Raw genomic sequence first — 24,163 nt, forward strand, 5'->3', positions numbered from 1 at the left:
GGCTGCCAGAGCAGGTCATGAGTCTTGTCAGTGATATAATACAGAAATTTTACTAGTCGGGATAAGGAGGTGTTTATCCCTTTGTATAAAGCAATTGTGTGGCCACGCTTTGAGTACTGCGTACAGGTCTGGAGACCTCATTTTAGGAAGGATGTATAGCTGCTGGAACGAGTACAGAGAAGGGCAACAAGATTGGTGAGGGGAATGAAGAGGTTTTCTTACTAAGAAAGGCTTAAGTTCTGAAAATTGCAGCGTGTGGAGACTAGGCACCTGCGAGGTGATCTGATTGAGGTGTGTAAGGTCTTGAATGGGTTGGCGGGCTCAATGCTGATGGGATTCTTCCACTTGCTCAGATTACAAACCTGAGAGGGCATAGTTTCAAACTGAAGAAAGACAGTTGTATAACAGATGTGCGGAAATTTGCCTTTAGCCAGGGGGTAGTTGATTGTTGGAACAAACTTCCATCTGTTGTTGTGGAAGTAGATAGCTTAGATAAATTCAAGGTAGAACTGGACAAACTTTTAGTGCGAATGGATGTGGATTTGAAAATGGATTATTTTCAAATCCATATAATTTCAGATCAAATCAAGTATGAAATGGATTTTTTTTTTTTTTTTTGGGCTGATGCTGTATAAGCAGTTGGGATTACCCATTAAGGCAATGAGGCACGTGCCTAGGGGCCCCAGGCTTTGGGGGGCCCCCAAGCCAAGACATTTTCCTATAGTGTTCTAAATGTTTTCAGTAAACATCATAAAAGTCTTGATTAATTTAAGCGAAAATCTTGATTCATTTAAGCGAAGATTTAAACAAAAAATTCAAAAGTACAAAATTTCATTTATTTGCCACCTAACTTTTATTTATTGTTTATTCTTTTTTTATTATTATTATTTTTTTTGGGTCCCCAAATATAATTTGCCTAGGGGGCCCCAACTATCCTTAATCCGCCACTGTGTATAAGCTTGCTTATACACTGAGAGGCTTGTGATGCAAGAGCATCACATGCCTCTACTTATAAGCTTGCTTTCTTGCATCACGTGCCTCTACTAATGCTATTGTAGTTGAAAAACTGAATATGTTTGTTTCCATGCGCTGGCTAGAGGAACGAGAGGGCAACGAGAAACGAAATGCACTCTTTTTGCACATAAAAGTCTACTTTTTTTGCTCTTTTTCTCTCTCTCTCTCTCTCTGTCATGAATTATTGTGAGTGTGTGTTTTACCAATTTTCCCTTGTAAAAGGTTGAAATTCGGAATATTACTGAAGCAATTTGGCAACAGTCTCACATCTGGCGAGTATTGGCTTGGCACATCCAGAATCCCAAGCAGGATGTCATCATTCTTCTCTTTCTTGGTGATTCCCTTCTACTTCTCCTTTCTCTCATTACTGCTCTAATGCGCCAAATTCTATCATTTGACAGGACGCGTTTGTCAAAACTCGTTGAATAATCGCATTTGTGAATTCTTTTCCATTGTGATTGAAGTACTGTATACTGTACTAGGCTCTCCGAATATAGTGAATATGTTATACAGGCAACCTTTCGAGGATAGGAGATATATCTTTCCATGCCCTTGTTTAAACAATCTGAACAGTGTTCAGATTGTTTAAATTGTTTAGATTGGATTGCTTCCTCCCTTCTCACTGTTCGAACGAACACTGTTCGTTCGAACAGTGAGAAGGGAGGAAGCAATGACAATTTTTTGCTTCATTCACTTTTCCGATTTTTAAACAAGGGCACTGGGTGGATGGAAGGGGGGGTTATATATGCTGTTTCGCAAAGTTGCCGGAAAACATTATTATTATTAGCCATATGGTGCAAGGAAACCTGAGGCTTATGTTGCACCAACCAAAAAAAAAAAAAAAAAATTCTGAATTACTCTGAGAGAGAGAGAGAGAGAGAGAGAGAGAGAGAAGGGAATCACCAAGAAAAAGAAGAATGATGATATCCAGCTCAGGACCCTGGGTGTGCCAAGCCCATACTCACCAGATCTGAGCCCCTGGGGTAAAGTGAATAAGTGAACACATCGGGACTAGTGCATTTTGGCCCGATTAAGCAGCTTCCCCAATTATCCGAAGTTTCACGTAAATAGTTAAAAATACAATGTGCCCTTTACAATTGGTTCAGTGTACAATCAAATCACGTTACGACGAACTCAACATAGTAAAGTACCGTTCACTATACGATGTGCAGTAAGCGCCGGTCATTGTGATCACGTTTGTGAATTGAATTTTAATTCTATTAAACAACGATTCTAATTAGCGAAAATAGGAGGAATATTATCAACAGGCTATAAAAGCAAAGATATATTAAGCACAAATTTACCCTTTATTACCTTACCAATTAAAAAAATAATTAAAAAATTAAATGATACGTGAAAATCGGAAGAATTAATACGTACTGTAATATATACATACTAACTAGTTGACATTTCTGTTCACTGACACTTGTGGGTGGGGGTTAAAATTTAAAACAGTAAAAAGATAAGCAACCAATAACAAAGAACACGGCACACACAAATTGCAAGTAACACAATACGCGCAAGTGAGAACGGAGTAACGAGTTACAAAGCTTTAAAAATAGGAATGAAGAGAAGATCTGAAAATTAATTTTTATATGATTGAAGATTCCATGGAAGTGTAAACACATTTCACCATAATAACCCATAGAATTCCAGCTGTTGGTATTATCGCAAATTCAGTAAGATCGAGTTTACTGTCCGTTTATGATAGATTTCACTAACAGAAAAGTCCAATAAACAGGTGACTGCTAATTGTTTTATGGTTGTGACCTCCAGAATTTCGACTGAACCACGTGGTACCGTCGGAGACAATCGTAGGGTAATCTCCAGTTCTGCGGTCTCCTGTCCCGATTAAACGGCATGCTGTCCCAATTAATCGAAGTAAACCCTGGCTGTTTTCTGATTGGTTTCTGTTTTTTTAAGATTTGCCCCAAATAAACGGCTGCCCCGATTAACCGGTGGCCCAAATAACCGGAATCCACTGTATTTCTAAGCTTATCTGTTTCAACACTATATACTTTAGTTTGTGAAGAAAACTCTTCTTAAGAACTTTTTTTGAATAATTGGTTTTCACAAATCCTTTTGGGAAAACTGATTTGCAAATATAAGGATTTATCGTATCAGAGTGGTAAAAATATTGATATTTCGGGCTTTACCAGTGCAAATTGGTAAGACCTGGGCTTCTACAGTAGTATACTGTACCTCGATAGAAATATAGTTCACCAGTTTTGTTTAAAACTAAAGATTATTTAAGGAAATATGTTTATGTAAAGACATAAATATTGGATTCCATTACCGTAATCCGACTCCCTCTTGCCGCTAAGGACAGAATGGGGGCACGTGTCCATTGCTGGATTCATCCTTAATTATAACGAAATTTACAAAATTCGTTATAATGGTTACGAGGAAATTTTGCGAAAATTTTTCAGGTGCGTGAAGGTTGTAGAGAAAAACAGCATGGAGGAATCCTTCTTACCTCAATTGAGCCCCCCATCCCACCGGTCGTTTGGATTTGGGGCCGGAGTGTATTACAGCCTTCATCCAGCGACGGCGGAGCGCATGGCATGCGTCAAGTAAAATCAAACTTGATTTAAAATGGCTGTCAGGGTAATGTAAATATGAATTTTAATATTCCTTCGGTATATATTTTTCAATTTTGACCTGCACCCCTTGTGTTGGAATTTGAGAAGTATGCCCCTAAAAACTGAATATTATGCGTTTTGCATGCGAATATGTAAGATTAGGTTTATGTGAACCACGAGTGTAATAAAAATGAACAACACTGGACTGAAAAATTACTTATAGAAGTATGTAGATGTCTAATATTAATTTATTTTTGGTTTTGATTTCATATCTTACATGTCATCGTTTCAGTTTGAAGTGTGCTAGTTGGGTTATAATTTTCTGTTCGATAACCTAATTCGGATTATAAGTTTTTGGCAGATGTCAAGTAGACTTTACATTCTTCGCAGCTGATTGTGTAAGTGGAATTCTTATTTTAATTTTTATAAGCCCTTTACTTGTAGTATTCAGCTAGCACAATTTGACAGGCACCAATGGACCGCTGATGTAACACGTAGTAGTAGTAGTATGTGATGCAAGAAAGCATGTGTATGAGCTTATGCAGCATCAGCCAAAAAAAAAAAAAAAAAAAATCACACCATTCCTTCCAAATACCTGTCCAGTTCCTCCTTAAATTTATTCAACCTATCAACTTCCACAACGACAGATGGAAGTTTGTTCCAGCAATTAACCACCCGCTGGCTAAAGGCAAATTTCCGCACATCTATTCTACATCTGTCTTTTCTTAATTTGAATTTATGCCCCCTTAGGTTCGTAATCTGAACAAGTGGAAGGAACCCATCAGAATTCAGCGTGCTCAACCCATTCAAGGCCTTATACACCTCAAAGTGAAGTGTGCTAGTTGGAAAAACGTAATCCAAACGTAATCCATCTACCAAAAACGTAATGCGCATCGACGTGCGGCCGTCGTTATTGCGCACAAAATAAATAAATCTTTATAATTACGTAAATCAGCGTACATTATTATCGATCATTATTATTTAATTTGTAGATATATTGTTTGCGAACTGATTCACGTGTATTTTGCGCTTGATTGCTGGAATTCTTTCATTTAGTGCGAAAGTGGCGGAAGCAAATCTCTCCCGCAAATTCAGAAATTTTTTAAAAATATTCTTTAAAACAAAACGTATATTGAAAAACTTATTTTAAGACTTTTATTTTAAAGTTTTTATTCTTAGTTTTGTTTATAAACTTTTATTTTATAACTTAATTTTTGCCATATGTGCGTGAAATATATTCCCATAGGTTATCTTTTTCATCCATGCTATTTTTTATAAAACATTAAAGGCATTACAGCATCGTGAAGACATTCACAATATGAGATATAACAAAAAGGATACCATGTCACCAATTTTGATGGTTTGCTATTACTAATATGATGCAATGCACTAACTTCTCCGTTAAAAAAATTAATTAAATTAGTCGTTAAAAAATGTATATGTTTTTTTTTCCTATATCCACTATACTGTCAAGATAATGAATGCATTAAGTGCATTCATTATTTGTTTAAATAATTTAAACAATTTTAAATTATTTAAACTTTTTAAAAATTAAATTTTAATTTTTAAAATGCTTTTAATAAAATTTAAAAAATATATATTTATTTGCTTTATTCCAAACTTCCATAGTGTCATGGAGGAAATGCACTTTTTAGTGTGACTTTTAAGGATGTGCCAGTAACCCAGTCATGAGCACATCACTTCCAAAAAAGTACTACAGATGACATTAATTTGAAATAAAAAATTATCTACCAATGACAAATGTCAGTTTTAGTGTTCTTCAATGGGTGTCTTCGTTATTTTCAATATATTCAATATATGTCATTAATTGTTGAAATGAGTCATCTGACCATATCATGCTATGATATGTTTGGATGACTGATTGATAAGCAAGCTTCTCTATGATGTACCCTTAGCACTTTCTATTAATTGTCAACGGCAGCTACCAGTATTGTACACACTGTAAGCTTGTAAACTTTTAAAGCAGGCAGGCAGCGGCTATTTATTTATTTATTTTTTTGTAATGGAATATGTGTGATATCATTACAGATAATGTGATATATATGATATCATTACAGGAGCAAGAACATTATGTGTAACTATAAACTTAAACATTAGCTTATCAAAACATAAATTTATTACTTTATTATAAAATGTAATTCTTTTAATATATTGCATGAAGGAAGGTGCATTAGCCTCCAGTAAGTTTCAGTTATAATCAAAGTGTAAATGCTTTATATTTTGATTTGGTTTTCCTAATAACTTAAATTGTTGCTTTTATTATAAGCATTCAAAATTGTGCCGGCAGTTCTTGCTTGCACTACCCCATGAATAATAGTGGAATTAATAGGTCAAGCAGAATATCCAGTGAAGACTTCAGTTTTCTTAGTAAAATTTTGAAAAGTTCCAAATTTATGATTTTTTCCTATTTAAATCTAATAGAGAAATTCAATTTTGATCCATTTCTAAAATACAATGACTTTTTAAAGATGAAGAAAGAATTATTGATTGATTAAATATTATATTTTGCATTTTCTCTTTATTTTATCATATTATGTCTTATTGAGCAGAAAGCTGATAATTTTCTGTTTTAATTTTACTTGTAAATCTATATAATATTGTGATTGGTAACTGTTTTTTTTTAATGAAAATACAGTGCGAGTTTTAATGAAATGCAATGGTTTTGTTTTAGTGAATGGTATACTATGCTCCCCTTCATCATCCCCATTATCTATGGAAAATTAATTAAAAGAAAAGTTTTGGCCAAGAACCAAAGACAAAAATTTGTCCAACTTTAAATCATTGAACCTATCAGAAAATTTGTTTTTTAATACAATATTTACTTCAAAGCATGCACATAACATGCCATCTGTTTCTGAAGCTGTTTTACAAACTTGCTTCTTTTGAATTGCTCATGTCAAAAAGTCAGCACAAACTCTACATGCTTTCGTTTAAATAGCTTCATATATGTAAATAATGCATCACAGAATGATATACTATGAGAAAACTATGAAAGTATAATCTGTCATTACCTAGCTAAAAAAATTTATACTGTTATTAGTAGTCTGAAGTAAACTCTCCAAAGTGATCATAAGCTTAAGCCATGTCAATGGGGAGACTAGAGCATTTCCAAAACTCAAAAATGACATTAGCATTAGTAGTGTGTGTGTGTGTGTGGGGGGGGGAATTAAGAGGATGTCTTTGATTCTTATTTTGTTGTTTTTATTTATTATTTTTATTTAATGATAATATTAAATATTCTTTATTTTGTTTTGTTCCCTTATAACTATGTAGACCTCTTTATCTTACACCCCCACTTACACATCTGACTTTGCTTCACAGGAGAATTCCAGATTCAAGGGAACTTCTTAACTATGTATAATTCCCTTCAGAATGGCTAAGTGTTCAAGAATAACAAACTTACTAATTAATAAACAACAAAGTTTATTTACATATATATATATGCAACATGAGATACAACTGAACTAGATAGCATGCAATATGACATACTAAGTTAAATCAAAGATACCTTGCATATATTATTCTTATTCCTATTTCCCTTCACTAGCTAATCTGAGTTGACCATTATATGAAAACACATGATTCATTCTTCTTTCCCTAACTAACTCCTAACACTTATACATTCACTATACCTATTTCACTTACTCCTGGATACAATTCTGTTTCATATATTAACAATAAAATATGCTACTTTCATCGTTCAGCTCTGTGTTCTCACCGCACTGTTACAATATACTTGTAGACCAATCCTAACTTTCCTAAAGCTTATATTTGTTATTAGACTTTCAGATAAACCAACAAATCTTCATCAATTAAACACTATATTCAGAGTTGCTCATATAACTCAATTATCTATCATTACAACATATTCAGAGTTGCTCATATAACTCAATTATCTATCATTAAAACATATTCAGAGTTGCTCATATAACTCAATTATCTATTGTTAAAACATATTAAGAATCCCTCTTTATAAACTTTACTACCCTTCTAACACATTATAGCTATTTGTACATCAATTTAATCTATTACTCATTCCTTCGTTTCCCTTGCATTATACATTAACCTTTTCTTAACATAATAACTCTGTTAGTATATCTAGGGTCCTGAGCTGGATATCATTATTCTTCTCTTTCTTGGTGATTCCCTTCTACTTTTGACTCTCTCTCTCTCTCTCTCTCTCTCTCTCTCTCTCTCTCTCTCTCTCTCTCTCTCTCTCAGGGTAACTCGGGGATTTTTTATTTTTTTTTGGCTGGTGCAGCATAAGCCTCAGGCTTCCTTGCACCATGTAGCTAATAATAATCTACTTCAGAGATAATTTATCTTTCATTTTACCTTCTAGTGCTATCCCCGTTTTAATTAATTACTATACTATTTCACTAACAGTCCTTCCTGTTAACTTAGTGTACTTAATATATCGCTCACCTACTTCTATCTTGTTCCTTTCTTTTCCAGGGAGGTTTCAAGCTTCCATCTTAGGCTCTCCTAGTTTCTCAATGGGCTGTAGTCTAGTCTGGATAGGGCATCACTGTGTCTCTTAGGAATTTATGGGATCGTCTTCGATACTGCTACTTAGCTTTCGGTTCAGCTATTCTGGCGGACTCGGAATTACAACTTTACCTTCTCAGCTCACTTATCTGCGCCTTTGCCACTGCCTTCAGATGATGGACTAGGGTTATTTTTCTCCTTACACTACTTATTTTCATGCTGGCCACTTTCACTACCTTCCTATTACGGACAGGCCAATTTCACTACCTTCCTATTATCTTCTCAGCTCACTTATCTGCGCCTTTGCCACTGCCTTCAGATGATGGACCAGGGTTATTTTTCTCCTTACACTACCCTTCCGATACGGACAGACTTATTTACATACGGGCCACTACCCTTGCCTTCCTCCAATGACGGACTAGACTTATTTGCATACAGGCCACTACCCTTGCCTTCCTCCAATGACGGACTAGACTTATTTGCATACGGGCCACTACCCTTGCCTTCCAATATGGACATACTTATTTGCATACGGGCCACTACCCTTGCCTTCGTCCGATGACGGATTAGACTTATTTGCATACGGGCTACTACCCTTGCCTTCTGATGACGGATTAGACTTATTTGCATACGGGCCACTACCCTTGCCTTCTGATGACGGATTACTCGACTGTTCTCTCTTCTATCATGAAACTCCTAACCTTTCTTAACTTATCTAACCCTTCACTACTCCATCTTAACTTTGTCAGATCTTTCTCAACTGGCTGACAGGACAGGACTTATCTAACCCTACAAAACTTATTACTCCATCATAACTTTGTCAGATCTTTCCCAACTGGCTGACAGGACAGGACTTATCTAACCCTACACAACTTATTACTTCATCTTAACTTTGTCAGAACTTTCTCAACTGCTGACCTGAGTACTTATCTAACCCTACACAACTTAACTCATTTTCCCACTAATACCGATAAAAAACTCAACTGTCATGTGTCTCCCCCCTTTCACTTTCATCTAAATTACGTACCGCCCTTTTGTGTTGGCCCACCTTCGCTCAGAAATTTAACCACTCATACTTCAATATTTAAATTTACATCCTGACTATTCGCTAGTGTGGGTTTCCCATGCTATGTCCATCCCCGCTAGATTCAACCTCCCATTTTTATATCACTATCCCTTTCCCAGGTCATCTGTTCTCTTTTGAAATAGGCCGACAGGCGGTGTTACTACATTCACACCTACCCTAAATTTCTGCGGGTCAAGCTGTCACAGACTACCAGACGCTAGCCCTATTGTTTTTGAAATAGTATTAGTCGTGCACTCACTTTCTGTTTGTCTCCGATCAAAGGGATGTTCCGACTAATTCGGCTCAACTTTCTGTTGTTTTCGTGTGACCTTACCCTTTGTCGCCTATTCACCGATGGCTCTGCTACCCGTTTTAGACCTTCAGATTTGTTTACAGTACTTATAGCTGAGTGTTTATCCATCTGTTGGTAGAAATTTCGTGCAGTAATTCCCACGACTCTCCCTTCCCTCCGATTAGCCCTTCCTTAATTTAATCTCCCTCATATTTTTAACGATCCACTTTGTTCAATTTATTTGATTTGTTATATTTTATTTTACAATATAACTATTCCTAACGTATCCTTTCTTATTAAATTCTCAGTTTGGGAACGACGATCTGTTATCTTTATATACAATTTACTTGCAAGATTTTACAAGAGGAATACAATGCAAGAAAGCAAGCTTGTGCAGTATCAGCCAAAAAAAACCCCTCCCATTTCACTCCTCCATTCGTTCCAAATGCCTGTCCAGCTCAGCCCTAAATTTATTTAGGCTATCAACTTCCACAACAAAAAATGGAAGTCTGTTCCACCAATCAACCACCTGCTGGCTAAAGGCCAACTTCCGCACATCCATTCTACAATTGTCTTTCCTCAATTTGAAGCTATGCACCCTCAGGATTTTAATCTGAGCAAAGAGAAGAATCCGATCACCTCGCAGGTGCCTGCTTTCGGGGCATTGCAATTAGCGTAACTTAAGCCTTTCTTGGTAAGAGCACCCTTTTTTCCCACTCACTAATCTTGTTGCCCTTCTTTATACTCGTTCTAGCAACTCTACATCCTTCCTAAAATGAGGCCTCCAGACCTGTACACAGTACTCTAGGTGTTGCCTGACCATTACTTTGTATAACGGGATAATCACCTCCCTGTCCCTGCTAGCAAAATTCCTATATATCATTGACAAGACTCCATGACCTGCCCTGGCAGCCTGTCTGCACTGGTCAGCAGACTTCATATTTGACTGCACAATTACCCCCAGGTCTTTTTCACTTTCCACTTCCCTGAGTACCACATAGTTGGTATGTTTCTCTTGGGTTATTGCTACCCATATTCAGTACTATGCATTTGTCAATGTTAAACTTCAGTTGCCGCTTCTCAGCCCATTTCCCCAACTTATCTAGATCCGTTTGGAGTAGCATACTGTCTTTACTGTCGTTAACAACCCTGCCAACCTTTCTATCATCTGCAGACTTGGACGTTAATCCTGATATACCTTTATCGATATCAGTGATGAATACACAAAACAACAATGGGCCCCACCGAACCCTGGGGAACTCCACTAATAACATTTGTCCATGAAGAGCAGTGTCCATTGATTACCACTCTCTGTTGTCTCCCATTCACTTTCTCCATTGTAGCAACTTATCCTTAATGCCATACCTCCCCAATTTGTACAGCAGTCTTCCATGTATAACAGTATCAAAAGCTTTCCTGAAATCCAAGTATATTATATCAAAATTATTTTTGACCTTCAGTTCCTTTGTGACCATATCATAGTATCCAATCAAATTGGTCAGACAAGACCTCCCTTCAGCAAACCCATGCTGTGTCTAAACTATTACTGCAGTCTTGTCTAGATGATCCTGCAATGCTTCTTTAACCAGTGACTCCATTATTTTCCTCGGGTCAAGGTATACACAAGGTATACTAGCAGGTCTATAGTTAATTGTGTCACCTTTTGAACCCCTTTGTGAATTGGTGATTGGACATTTGCACACCTCCAGTCCATGGGGACCTCCCCTGAGTCCAAGGAAGCTCTCATAATTATGGCTAAGGGTTTGCTTACTTCTTTTGCTGCCTCCTTTAATATAACTGGATAGATCCTGTCCACCCCAGGTGCCTTCCTTATGTTTAACTTCAACAATTTCTCCTCTACTTTGCTCTCAGATATTACAAAATCACTTAGCTTCCTGTTAGAGTTTGATAAACGTCTGGCGTATGCCTCATTGAATAACTCCTCATGTGTGAATGTAGATGCAAAATATTCATTCAGTTTATCAGCTACCTGAGCATGATCATCAACAGTCAACCCATCTAGGTTATGTCGTCGAATCTGATTCATACCTTTCCTTCTAGAATTTACATAAGTAAAGAACTCTTTGCTGTTTTTCTTTGCATCCTTTGCCAAAGATTTCTCGTAGTCTGCCTTCATCTCCTTTGTGACTTGATTACAGACAAGCTTATATCTGCCATAGGATTCTGTGTCACCTGATAATTTATATGTATCCCATACATTTTTCTTCTGTGCCATGAGCCTCATTAATTCATCTGACATCCATTTAAGTCCAAACCTTGAACAGTATTTCTTAGTTGGAATGAAAAGCCTATTAGCCTCCAAGATTAAGTCCCTGAAGGCTTCCCATTTAGAATTCAACGTTGGGAACATCATCAGTTGATCCCACTGTACAGAATTTGAAAACTGTCTGAGACCCCTGTAGTCACCTTTCTGAAAGCAAAAGCCCTTCCCTTTAGCCTTGATGGTACTTACATCTTTAAGTAATTCCCATATCAGTACATTGTGATCAATGTCACGCAGTGGTTCCTTTATCTGAAAATTCTTAATGCATGAATAATCACTGCTGAAGACATGCAAAGATGTATTCTGTTATCAAATTATTTCAATGCCTGTATTGAAATATAACTGCACAACCTTTACTACATTATTGTTGATATTGTTATGAGTATTTTTATGACTTTTAGGTAGCATCCTGTATTTAAATTTAAAATGCTGGCATTCTTTTATGAAAACTTATTACACATAATATAATTTTATAATACACATGTATCCACTACTTTTCTATTTGTAGATGCTACTTCAGGTGGAGAGTTGAGTCCTAGTACACCAACTTCTTATCCTCTCACTGTTGGGCTGGCCAGTAACAAACGTAGAGGAACCTTTAGGTAAGAGAGAGAGAGAGAGAGAGACTGTGTGTGTGATTTCATGGAATATATAGAAACTAAGGGAAAAATATATGCAAGAAATGTCTGTTTTATTACATACACACAGTATATTTTTGCGTTATACATATTACACGGTAATTAGGTTCCTATTAAATGTCGCTTTGCGCGAAACCATATTAATGGGACTAAGAAAAAGTACAAAAAGGGGTTATATTCCAAAAGCTAACAAAAATACACTATTTTGTTAACAAAATGTTAACAAAAATACACCATTCTAGATTTTGAGTATCTTCTGCTCTGTTTAAAAAATCAGTAATCTGGGTTTGTTTGCTTTTGCTTGATAAATCTATGAATTTCATTGTACGGAACCATGCATTTTTGAAGCTCCCTTTTGAACTTTGGGTTCCTTTCATTCAAGAATCTGCCTTCAAAAAATAAGATTCTAATTGCTCGGCTTAACTTTATAATTGCGTGGCTAACTTTATGCCTTCCTGTATGCTTTTTAGTGTAAAATTTGGAAGCTTAGAATTTTCATCTGTGCTATCATCCTTTGAATTGATTTGGTTTATCTCCGATTTCATTTCCACCAAATCCGCTTCACTAGCGTCTTTTTCTACCAGTAATTCTTGAACATCTTCAGTAATCATATCTTTTTTTTTTCTTTTTGAGCATCGGCATCTAAGGCCATGTTAATCTGTGTATATTGTCTATACATTGCATGTTTCCTGAGATAAATTTTCTGTTTTGCTGGACAAAGAACCTGAGTTTCCGGGAGAAAAACCATGCTACCCTTGCCCAAGCCTGACTAACTCAACCATGTGAAAAAGACCCATAAAAATTCTCCCATCATTAATGGGATTCGAACCCTGGTATTTTCCACCAAGTGTGGAGAGGAGGGTGATTCTGTCAACCCATGAGGGCTTCAGTAGTCATATCACCAAAACCTTCCCCCTCCTACCAACATAGCAAGTTCTACTATCGCACCAATTCCGTTTTCTGCCGGTTCGACTATATTTTCTGAATGAACTGACTCTGGCCATACATTTTTCCACACGCATTTAACTTTGACGGTTTTACTTCTTTCAGTTGAAAAACTATGATTCTGATCCAGTCCACAATTGAGAAATGTTTCGATGTCTCCATTACTTCAATAGATTTGGAATCAATTTTTCCAAAATCCATTGTAACGATATTCTGATGTAATGAGTTTTATAGGTGGATATAATGCCTTGATTAATAGCTGAATGAAAGAAGTATTTACCCAGTATAACTGTGGCGATAGGAACATAACTTTGATGTTTAGATGACGTAAATCTTTTGGATATCCTGGTGTGCTACTATTCAATAATAATAAAACATTGAAATCTAGATTTTTCCACAAGTTCAATAGCACAGAACATAACACGGAGATTTCCCAAAAAAATAAAAATACAGGGATTTCTTTTTTTTTTTTTCTTTTCTTGTTTTTTTTTTTTTTGACTAGCGAGTCAACAGTGGGGATTCAAAAAGAGTGGAAATGTTGAAGAATTACATTGAACATAATAGCAGGGTTTTCCATGCACGAAAACTTAAAAATACCCTGTTATGGAAGGTTTACCGAAATTTTCTAACCGTGTTATATTAGTACTGTGTTGTGTGAGGATTGCTGAAATTTATCAGTCGTGTTAGAGCAAAACAATGTTGGTTGCCTGTATATGTTTATGCTGCAATCATCCACTCTAGCACTTTAGAAATGTAATACAGTAGAACCCGGATAAGAAGTTTTCCAAGGGACTGGAGGTTTAGAACTTCTTATGAAGGAAAACTTAGAAGGTAAAATGACTTAAGGTCATTTTCCCTTCTAAGTAAATACTTCTTACACATATAAAAGTATGTGTAAGAAGTATAACATGTGTAACTCTGCCTCTGGGAAACACTTTTACACTGAGGATTTCTAATTGCTTAACATTTTGTTCATTAACCATATTACCAAGTTGAAAAAATATAATATAATTAATATAATCAGTATAATTAATAATTGTTATACTCATAATTTAGTATAATTAATAATTATTATACTCATATAATCAGTCCTTGAGGTCGTCACAGACATTCTCTCAGATATGCCAGATAGGCTGTACTTGCTACCTGGGAGTCTAAAACGCTGATGGAACTGATATTCGGGTGACATTCAAGTCAAGTGGAGCCAATTTTGGTGAAGTCCAGATGGTCTGTGACAGTCAAATCCTCTGCTTGCACCTTCATGATGGTGGGACTTTTAGTAATCCTGTGTATAATCTCCATGCAAAAGCACACATGTGGGTGACCACCCAGATGTGAACCAACGTAAGCAGGGATCGAGGTGTGACGCCCACACCACATGGAGGAATGCTACCCCTCTGTGTTACCAGGCAATACTAGGTGTAAGATGACTCATCAAACAGTGCAATACCACCACTTTTCTTATTGGAGGCTTGAAATAGTGGAACCCATGTTCAGTCTCCAGAGCTAAGTTCCGGTCAACCTTTCCCCATCTCTTCCATCATGCAGTATGACTGATGACTTTTGAGGTTATGATGAACATCATGGCAAGATACAATCTTCCTTACATTTCAAGGGTACAGCTCTAAAACGGTGTTCGCAGGCCAGCCGCTAATTAGTCCACCGGACCAAACCTATTGGTAACTCTTTAGGATGCTTCCGGATAAGCTAGTGTATAATCTTGCTACCTCTACTCTGCCAGGTGACTGGAGGGAGCCCGAGTAGTGTGTGTGTGTGCGGGTGGGGGGGGATTGTTGGGGCCACATTACGTCAAGGATCTGGGTATATTCTTACCATGTGTATGCCATATCCAAAAATTCATTACTTCATACAGCACGTCCCCCTCAGTTTTTCTTATAATTGAATACAGCACGAATTGTCAAACTAATAGAGTAAGCTTATCTGTGAAAAGATCTAAACTTCCAAACACTTCCTAGTTCATTTCAAAAATATATACGTGGTCTTTAGGTGCCTCCGTAGCCAGGTGGATAAGAGCAGCAGTGCGTAGCACACGCTTCTTGATCAGACCGGGGTTCAAGCCCGTGACCACCAAATACGGAGGATGCGGAAAGTCAGAAAATGACCACTGCATATCCCCGGAGCAATATAGCCTTAGTTGCTAATGGGCCTAAAAACCAAATAACAACAACAACAACAACGTGGTCTCAATTCTAATCTCAACAATGTCCATTTCCATTTGAAATCTGCCAAAGCCCATGTACTTTTTCTGACAGAATCTCAGTTATCCATTGATTCAACTACTGCTCATCTCAGTTGCCAAAATTATTGCTCTATGGTTCCTTTCGCCTCGAAGGTGGTAACTTGTGCATATGTCCATTTCTATATTCCCTCTCAGAGACTTGTTAATTTGGAATCTCCTCTCTTCGATCTCCTCTGGCTTAAAATCTCTCTCTACCTCATTGTGTCAAATTCATCTGTTTTCTCTACCGTTCTCCCAACTACACTAATCACTTGGAACTAACTCTTTGACTTCCTCCAGTTCAACTTTCCTAACAGCGAGATAATTTTCCTTGGTGATTTTAATGTTCACAACTCCAGCTGGCTTCAGTTTTCTAGTCACATCGACCCAGCTGGTCAAGATGCAGAGGCTTTTGCAATTACTAACGACCTTGCACAGATTGTTCATTTACCTACAAGAATACCGGACAATCCAAACCATACAGCCAACACGCTTGATCTCTTTCTCACAAACAACTCTTCTAAATACACGGTCGAAGTGAGTGATCCTTTAGGCACCTCAGATCACAACTTAGTGATTGTGTCTTCTCCAATGGAGCCTTTATCTCATGGCTATTCCCAACCTCGTGTTGTTTGGCATTACAAGAATGCAAAATGGGATGACCTACGAGATTTCTTTTCTTCTTTTCCTTGGTGAGATTATTGTTTCAAAATTTCTGATGTCAACGTTTGCTCAGATCGTGTCAATGAAATTATTCTTGTAGGAATGGAATCCTTTATTCCACACTCCACTTTAAAATCTCGTCCTTTATCAAAACCTTGGTTTTCCAATAAATGTGCTAAGGCTGTTCAAGAGAAGAACGTTGCATATCGTAATTGGCTTGTTTCCAATTCTTCAGTTTCATTTTCTTCCTACACCAAAACTTGCAACAATTGTAAAGCAGTTATTAATCAGTCAAAACTAGATTTTGAACAGGCTAAGGGTAGAAAACTTGCTTCTTGCCCTAATGGTAGCCGAGCATTGTGGTCTCTTGCCAAAGCTATTGGCCGCAACTTTTGCCCATCTCTGCTCCCACCTCTGTCCAAACCAGATGGTTCTGTTGTCACTTCAGCCAAGGATAAAGCTGATCTGCTAGCATCCCATTTTTCTTCCAACTCATGTATTAATGATCTTTGTAAAACACCTCCCACCATTCCCAACATGCTCCATTCAATGCCTCCTGTGAGCTTCCATCAAAAGGATATCATGATATTTACGAATCTTGATGCTAAGAAAGCTCCAGGTCCTGATGGCATTTCTCCACTTGTTCTCAAAACTTGTGCTCCTGAACTTACTCCTGTTCTTTGCTGCCTTTTTTCACTTTCTTATTCCAAAGGTGTTTTTCCCTCCTGCTTGGAAATTTGCTCATATCCAGTCAGTTTCTGAAAAAGAGTGACAAATCCCTACCATCCAATTATGATCCCATTGCAATTACTTCTACTCTTTCTAAAGTAATGGAGAAATCAGTTGACCGCCAATGCTTAAACTACCTAGAAACCTTCCGTCTGATCAATGATCTCCAGTATGGATTCCGTCAGTGTCAATCCATTGGTGATATTCTGCCTTATGTTACCCATTTATGGACAAATTAAATGGAAAAGTTTGGTGAAACACAAGAAGTTGCTCTCGACATCTCAAAGGCTTTTGATTGTGTTTGGCATAAAGGTCTTCTAAACAAGCTTCCATCTTATGGTTTGCCAACTGTTTTTTGTAATTGGTTATCCAGTTTTCTCTCTGATCGCTTATTGAGGGTGATGGTAGATAGCTCTCTGTCTTCTAACTTCTTCACTAATGCTGGTGTCCCCCAAGGTTCATTTCTTTCCTCCACTCTTTTCCTCTTGTATATTAATGACCTTCTTCCATTGACTGGAAATCCTATCCATAGTTTTGTCGATGATAGCACATTGCATTCCACTTTCCATTTTAAGAAACCTTGCCCTGCTTAATCAGCTTCAACTTCTGGAATATCCGCTACCAATTCCTTAAATGCCGATCTCCAGTGGGGCAAAGACAACTTAGTTGATTTCAATCCTTCTAAAACTCAGTCTTGTCTTTTATCTCGCAAAAAGGATTCTTCTGCTCCTATGCTATGCTTTGGTGACACTCCAATTTCTAAGCAAAATGATATATCCCTTTTGGGGATTACCCTGATGTGTAATCTCTCTTGGCACAAGCACATTACAAATTACATCTAAAAAACTTGGTTTTCTCTTTCACTCTTGTTGTTACTTTTCTTCCAAACATCTGTTCACTCTGTGCAAATCACAAATCTGCCCTACATGGAATATTGTTCCCACATCTGGGGCGGTGCCCCCAAAACCTCTCTCAGGCATCTAGATTTTATTCAGAAGAGGGCAGTTAGGTTAATTAATGACTCAACTCTAACAGAGTCTCTCTCCACTCGCTGTCTCATAGATGTACTGTTTCTGCTACATGCCTTTTCTACAGATACTTCTATGGGTACTGATCTTCTGAATTGGCTTCTATAATTCCCGCTGTCTCTTTCACATGACGCCACCAGCCAATATCCATTTACTTCTAACTTAACTCACAGAACCAACTTTTCATCTTCCTCTTTTATTCACTCAACTGCCGTTTTTTGGAACAACCTTCCTTCATACGTGTTTCCTGAAAATTAGAGTCTACAGCAGTTCAAGTCTAATTCAACAAATATCTTTCTTTCGTCTTCTCAACCTCCAACCGTACATGGTACTAAATACTATAGTTTCTAATACCTCTCATGTTTGGGGTTTTCATAAAAAAAAAAATATATATATATATACATATATATGTAATCAATATAATTAATCATCAATATTTGTAGTTTAAAAATAAAGCTGCCAAGGAGAGACAAATAATTAGGGCCAAGTACAGTAGATAGACAAAAATACACTTATTCTTTAAAGAATTACCAAAAATACTAATGATAATCTACAGAAATAAAGTATTATAAATTCTGCTTTCAACATACCTTAAAAGGTCACAATTACAATAAGACCCAGCAGCAATCCTCTAAATAAATAATTCAGAACTGTTCAAAACCATCAGAACTTAATGGGAAATGCTTCACATGGGTGACAATATAATGAAAACAATTGCAATATGTCACTTCCATTATATCAAAATGTTTATCCTAAAAAAAAAACGTTTTAGGACTGAAAGCCACAGACTACAGAGAATTGCATCATTTTTGTTATATCTCATATTGTGAGTGCCTTCACATGTTGCCCTAATATTGCACTACATCAAATAAGCGACGTTTTACTGGTAGAGAAGACTGTTACTTATTCTCGGCAGATACCACCCAGCGGAGGTGGTATCTGCTTGGTAGTATCCTTCTCAACAAGTTACCCTGATATTGCAGTACCTGGAATAATCAACGCTTCACTAGTGGAGAAGACTAATGTTACTTATTCTTGGCTGATACCACCACTCAAGATTGGGGTGGTGTTATCTGCCGAGAATAAGTAACATTAGTCCCGGGGCTCACATCTGGTGAGTATGGGCTTGGCACTCCCAGGGTCCTGAGCTGGATATCATCATTGTTCTCTTTCTTGATGATTCCTTTCTACTTTTTATTCTCTCTCTCTCTCAGGGTAACTCGGGGAATTTTTTTTTTTGCTGGTTCAGCATAAGCTTCAGGCTTCCTTGAACCATATGGCTAATAATAATAATAAAATAATAATAATAGTCATCACCACTGGGAAAGTGTTGCTTATTAGAAGTAGTGCAATATCAGGCAACTCACGAAGGCATTCACAATATGAGATGTAACAAAAACGATGCCATTTCACTTACTTCGGTTGGTTTGTTGTTTGTTATTTGGTTTTTAGAAGCATTAGCAACTAAGGCCATATTGCTCCGGGGATATGCGGTGGCCATTCCCCAACCTTTCCGCATCCTCCATATTTGGTGGTCACAGGCTCAAACCTCGGTCTAATCAAGAAGCATGTGCTACGAAGGGTGCCTCCATAGCCCACCTGTCTATGGAGGCACCCTTAGGTCAGTGATTTACTATTAACTAAAATGATGCTATGCACTAACCTGTTCGATTACCAAAAAGTTTATTTTGTTTAATTTTTTTAATATAAAAATGAAGAATTTCTATATTTAAAAAATATATTAAGTGGGAAAATGTCATTTTAATAATATACTGTGTATTCTTTATCACATACTTCTTATGTGGGAAAGCTTTTTACCCGGGAAACTTCTTACACTGGAAAATAATACATTACAATATATAGAGTTGAAATTGGGAATTAAGAAACCAAAACTAAAAGACAAGAGTTTATTGCTAGTACAGGAGAAAACTTATGTGGAAATTTCTTATTTGGGTTCTTCTACTGTAAATATTTAAATTGCTACAAACCTGTTTATTGTAGCAAAAATCCCATCAAGGTGTCGTTTACAATAAACACCATCTTGATGGGAAATATTTGATTAGATTTCTTCTTTTAGCATCATCACTTTGTGGGAAAATATAAATTTCCAGCCTATCTAGATACAAAAGGTTGTTTAATAAGTTTTTATAGCCTGGCATACAAATAATTGTTGTGTGATGTTGACTTTACACTATTTTTCGATGTAGTCTCCCTGTAACAGAATGGACTTTTTCCAGCAGAATTAAAATTTCTTTCCAGAAATTTTGAAAATGATGTGGAAGTCAGAAGGGACTAGATCTGGTGAGTATAGTATGGTGGTGTGACAAGAGTTTATTGCAAGCCTAATTAATTGCAGTCATGGCAACCGTGGATATGTGAACAAGTGCAAACAAAACACCCGTAGATTACAACAGGTGAAAGCAAAACACCTGTAGATTAGAACAGGTAAAAATTGCCAACTCTTTATGCTAACTGTCAACAATTTATGATGTGGAATTGTTCTTACTTATTTTATTTGATCCTTCTCCAGCTCATGTTTGTAATATAGTTCATGACAAAGAGTGTCTTTGTCTTTTGCAAAAAGTCAGTTTTTTTTCCCCACAAAAAATAAAATAAAATAAATAAACAATAAAACTACCTTAAAATTAGTTTTTTTTTTTTTTTTTTTTTTTAATTTTGCAAATTTTTATTTTTTTCATTTAACAAATTAACCATCAGGAGTTCTGAAGTGGTCCATGTTGCAAAACAGGATGCTATTATCCTGTAACACAATAACAGAGAAGGATAATAACATCCTTCTCTGTTATTGTGTAGTCATAATAAAAATAAAGATAGTAATAATACATGTGTAGTGCTAAACTTATTAACAATGTCTTTCAGTAAGATACCAAAGGAATATGACATTAAATTTCAGAAGACATAAAAAAATGCAAGATTTCCATTTATTTTAAAATCTGAAAAAATAACGCATTTGCCTTGTGTACCATATCGAGGTTTTAGTGTCAAACAACGTTAACTGCAAAATAGCATTTTCTTTTTGTGATAACTTTAGTTTTACTTTATACAAATAACAATGCATATCTTGTCATAGAACTGTATGTCTCTAGTACTTTACAAGCTAGCTCAGGCTGTAAGTACATTTGTGGTAAACCAAGGAAATGTCAAATTACTTTTTTTGGTTAATTACAAAAACATTAACTACAAAATGACTTTGTAGTTAATGTTGTTTTTCACTAAACCCTCGATATATAGATGTGATTTTGTCAATTTTAAGCAGCAGGAAACATGTTTTCAGAACATTTGACAACGAATAAGCAGAGAAATATAAAAATAAATATTGCATTTCATGGTGACTGTGTTGTAATAAGTGCCAAATGTTTTTTTGCATAGAATTCTGTCATAGAATATAATCTTTTTCTGAGTAGTGCTGATCATGTAGGTGCATTGTTCAGAAACATGTTTCCCAATGGTTAAATAGAAAAAAAAAAAAAAGAAAAGAAAAACTTGTGGAAGAACAAACAAGTGATTATTAGTGAGAACCACTGATTCATATCCATGTTCATAATTCAAAAGAAGTTTTTGAAGAACAACAAATTAATGAACTCAAGAAAAGGAATTGAACTGAACTTAAACAGGTCAGGTAAGCTGATGATTTGACTGATCATCCAAACTCAGATAATAGAAAAGTTTATACAGTGGAATTGTTGTGCACTTCGCTCGAATTTTGACAATGTCAGTACTCTCCTGCGTAAGTATGAGCATATAATTAGCTGGCATAGTGTGCGACACTGGCCAGCATGGCTTCCCCCCCCCCCCCCTTCCTGGCCAGTGTGGGATGGAGCACCAATGCAGACACTCCTACACAGTGATTCTTACCCTATATTCTCATTCCCACCACCTGGGTTGATTGATCTCTCATTCCCCCATCCCCTTCCCCCTCAACCTGTGTGGCACCCTCCCCCTTTTGCCTGGTGGGTAACTCCACTACCACCTGTCAACTCCCAGTCCTGGAGCCTCTCTTTTGTCCCCCTTTCAAATGGGTGAGTGCTTCACTACTGTTCTCCTCCTTCTCTCTACAACTTTAACTTCCCCCCACTTTAAATTTCCACTTTTTTGATGTGTGAAAACATCTATAGCGGAAAAGAGTAAAATTGATTGGTAACAAAATTTTCTTGTAACGGAAATGACGCAATTGATTGGTAACAAAGAAAGCTGATCGTTCAAATTTTAAATTACGCAAATTATGTCACTTGTTATTAGGTGGCTGTTAGATTTTAAATGACACAAATGGCGTCACTTCCTAAATGGCGCTAACGATATTAACTCAGTCACTAATGTTGATTCAGTAGGGTAAGTATTTGATTCAATAGTTAAAGAATATTCTTTCACACAAGACCATTTCGTTGCTTAAAATTTAAATGGCTTTGATTCAAGAATGCAACAATAAAACAATCACTTCAACAAACAACAACTTCTTGCAGTAGTTTTTGGTTGTGACGTCATACTAGTCTACGAATGGATTTCGCTAACTATTGAATTGTAAAAATACCTATAAAAGTATTTTGAAGATAACTAAAACTCCAGCTGAGGGAAATCAAGAGAAGTATGCAAGAATAAAAGCTTCAAAGCCACTGAAGAATCTTCCCATGTCAACAAAAGAACGAATTCAAAAACATAGAGAACAAAAAAAAAATTCACGAGTTTAATAAAATCTGCTTCTCAAGATTTTGATCAACATCAACTTCTCATCAAGAAGCTGGACTGTCGACAGCATGAAATTATATTCAAGAACTTCCTGAAGATTTCGATCCAGAAGATTTGAGTTCAAATGAATTACCTGAGGATTTTCAATTAATTCCTGAACCGACTAGACAGGGTATACTGCAACAACCAGCTTCGACTTTGAGGGACCTGCTAGAACAAGGGCTCGTTGGTTTGCTATGGCTAGAGAAATCGATTTAGAAGCCATACCGATTGCAAGAAGAAGTACAAGTGTTTCGTTGAATAACAACAGAATGATCTCAGCTAAACGAAATCATTTTACACTGATACCAACTTGTGCTATTACCATCCATAACAAATAATTTGTGTTGCATTATCTCAAGTTACCGATATCAATGATCTTTGCATTATTGCTGCAAATGGAGAAAAGAAATTTTATCATGGACTGAGAAACGTTACATCCACTCTTGCACTTCAAGTTGAAATGACCAGGTTGTCTAGTTATCCTCTATTTACCATGCAAGATAGTTTATACATGTTCATCAGTAAACAACAAGATCTTTCCATTCTAACGTTAAATTGTCAAAGTTTATGTGCTCACAGTGATGGTGTCACTGATGCAGTCACACAACAATCCAATTTACTTCTACTTTCTGAAACATGGCTAAATAACAAAAAAGAAGTAAGCATATCTGACTTCGATTGTGTCGTTTCAATTCAAAAGATCAACAAGCTGGTGGTGTAGCAGTTTATCATAAGAGAGAAAATCGTATTCATGTTGTTACTTCTCGTATGGAAATGATTTATCAACAAACCATTGGCAAATCCGTGAGTGTTAGACCTGTTGGAGACATTTGTGCAGCTGAATGCCTTCTTCAGGAATTCCACAAGGGTCTGTTCTCAGTGCCACTTTGTTTGCAATGAGAATGAACCATATATTTGAACTGATTCCGAAAACTGTGGATTCGTACCTCTTTGGATGATCTCACAATCTCCTGTCATTCTCAAAACAAGCATTACATTGAACTACAAATATCAATTAATTTCATCCTGACATGGATGACACAAAATGGTTATAGACTGTCCAGTCAGAAATCTACTGCCAAACCCCATGTACTTTTTCTGCAACAAACCCCAGATGCAGCATGTATCCTGAACCTGAACTCCGCTTGAATAACCATCCTCTTCCCATAGCTAATAGTATTCATCTACTAGGATTATTTTTTGACAGTAAGTTAAACTTCCAAAAGTACATTGAACATCTCCAGACTTGTCAAAAAAAAACTGAACATACTCAGAGTCTTATCAGGCACAACATGGGGAGCAGATCGTTACAGCCTGCTTCATTTATACAGATCCATAATAAGATCACGCCTGGACTACGGCGCACCAGTCTTCGATTCTGCTAGGGAGAGTGCTTTATTGCGCCTCAACCCATTCAACACTCAGCTC

At 36.6% G+C, this 24,163-nt stretch overlaps 1 protein-coding gene across 3 annotated transcripts in view; it reads left to right on the forward strand.

The window, feature by feature from the left end:
* The window catches only part of trio (trio Rho guanine nucleotide exchange factor), a 996,553-nt gene that overhangs the window by 796,995 nt on the left and 175,395 nt on the right, over positions 1–24,163 (forward strand). For all 3 annotated transcript variants that reach the window (XM_090387950.1, XM_090387951.1, XM_090387952.1), the window contains one exon: positions 12,256–12,349. In XM_090387950.1, coding sequence (XP_090244076.1) covers positions 12,256–12,349 — 94 coding nt within the window. The remainder of the gene's footprint in view (positions 1–12,255; positions 12,350–24,163) is intronic.

This window comes from Mastigoproctus giganteus, chromosome 13 (assembly GCF_048544385.1).
Source record: "Mastigoproctus giganteus isolate SK-2022 chromosome 13, ASM4854438v1, whole genome shotgun sequence".
Taxonomy (NCBI): Eukaryota; Metazoa; Arthropoda; class Arachnida; order Uropygi; family Thelyphonidae; genus Mastigoproctus; species Mastigoproctus giganteus.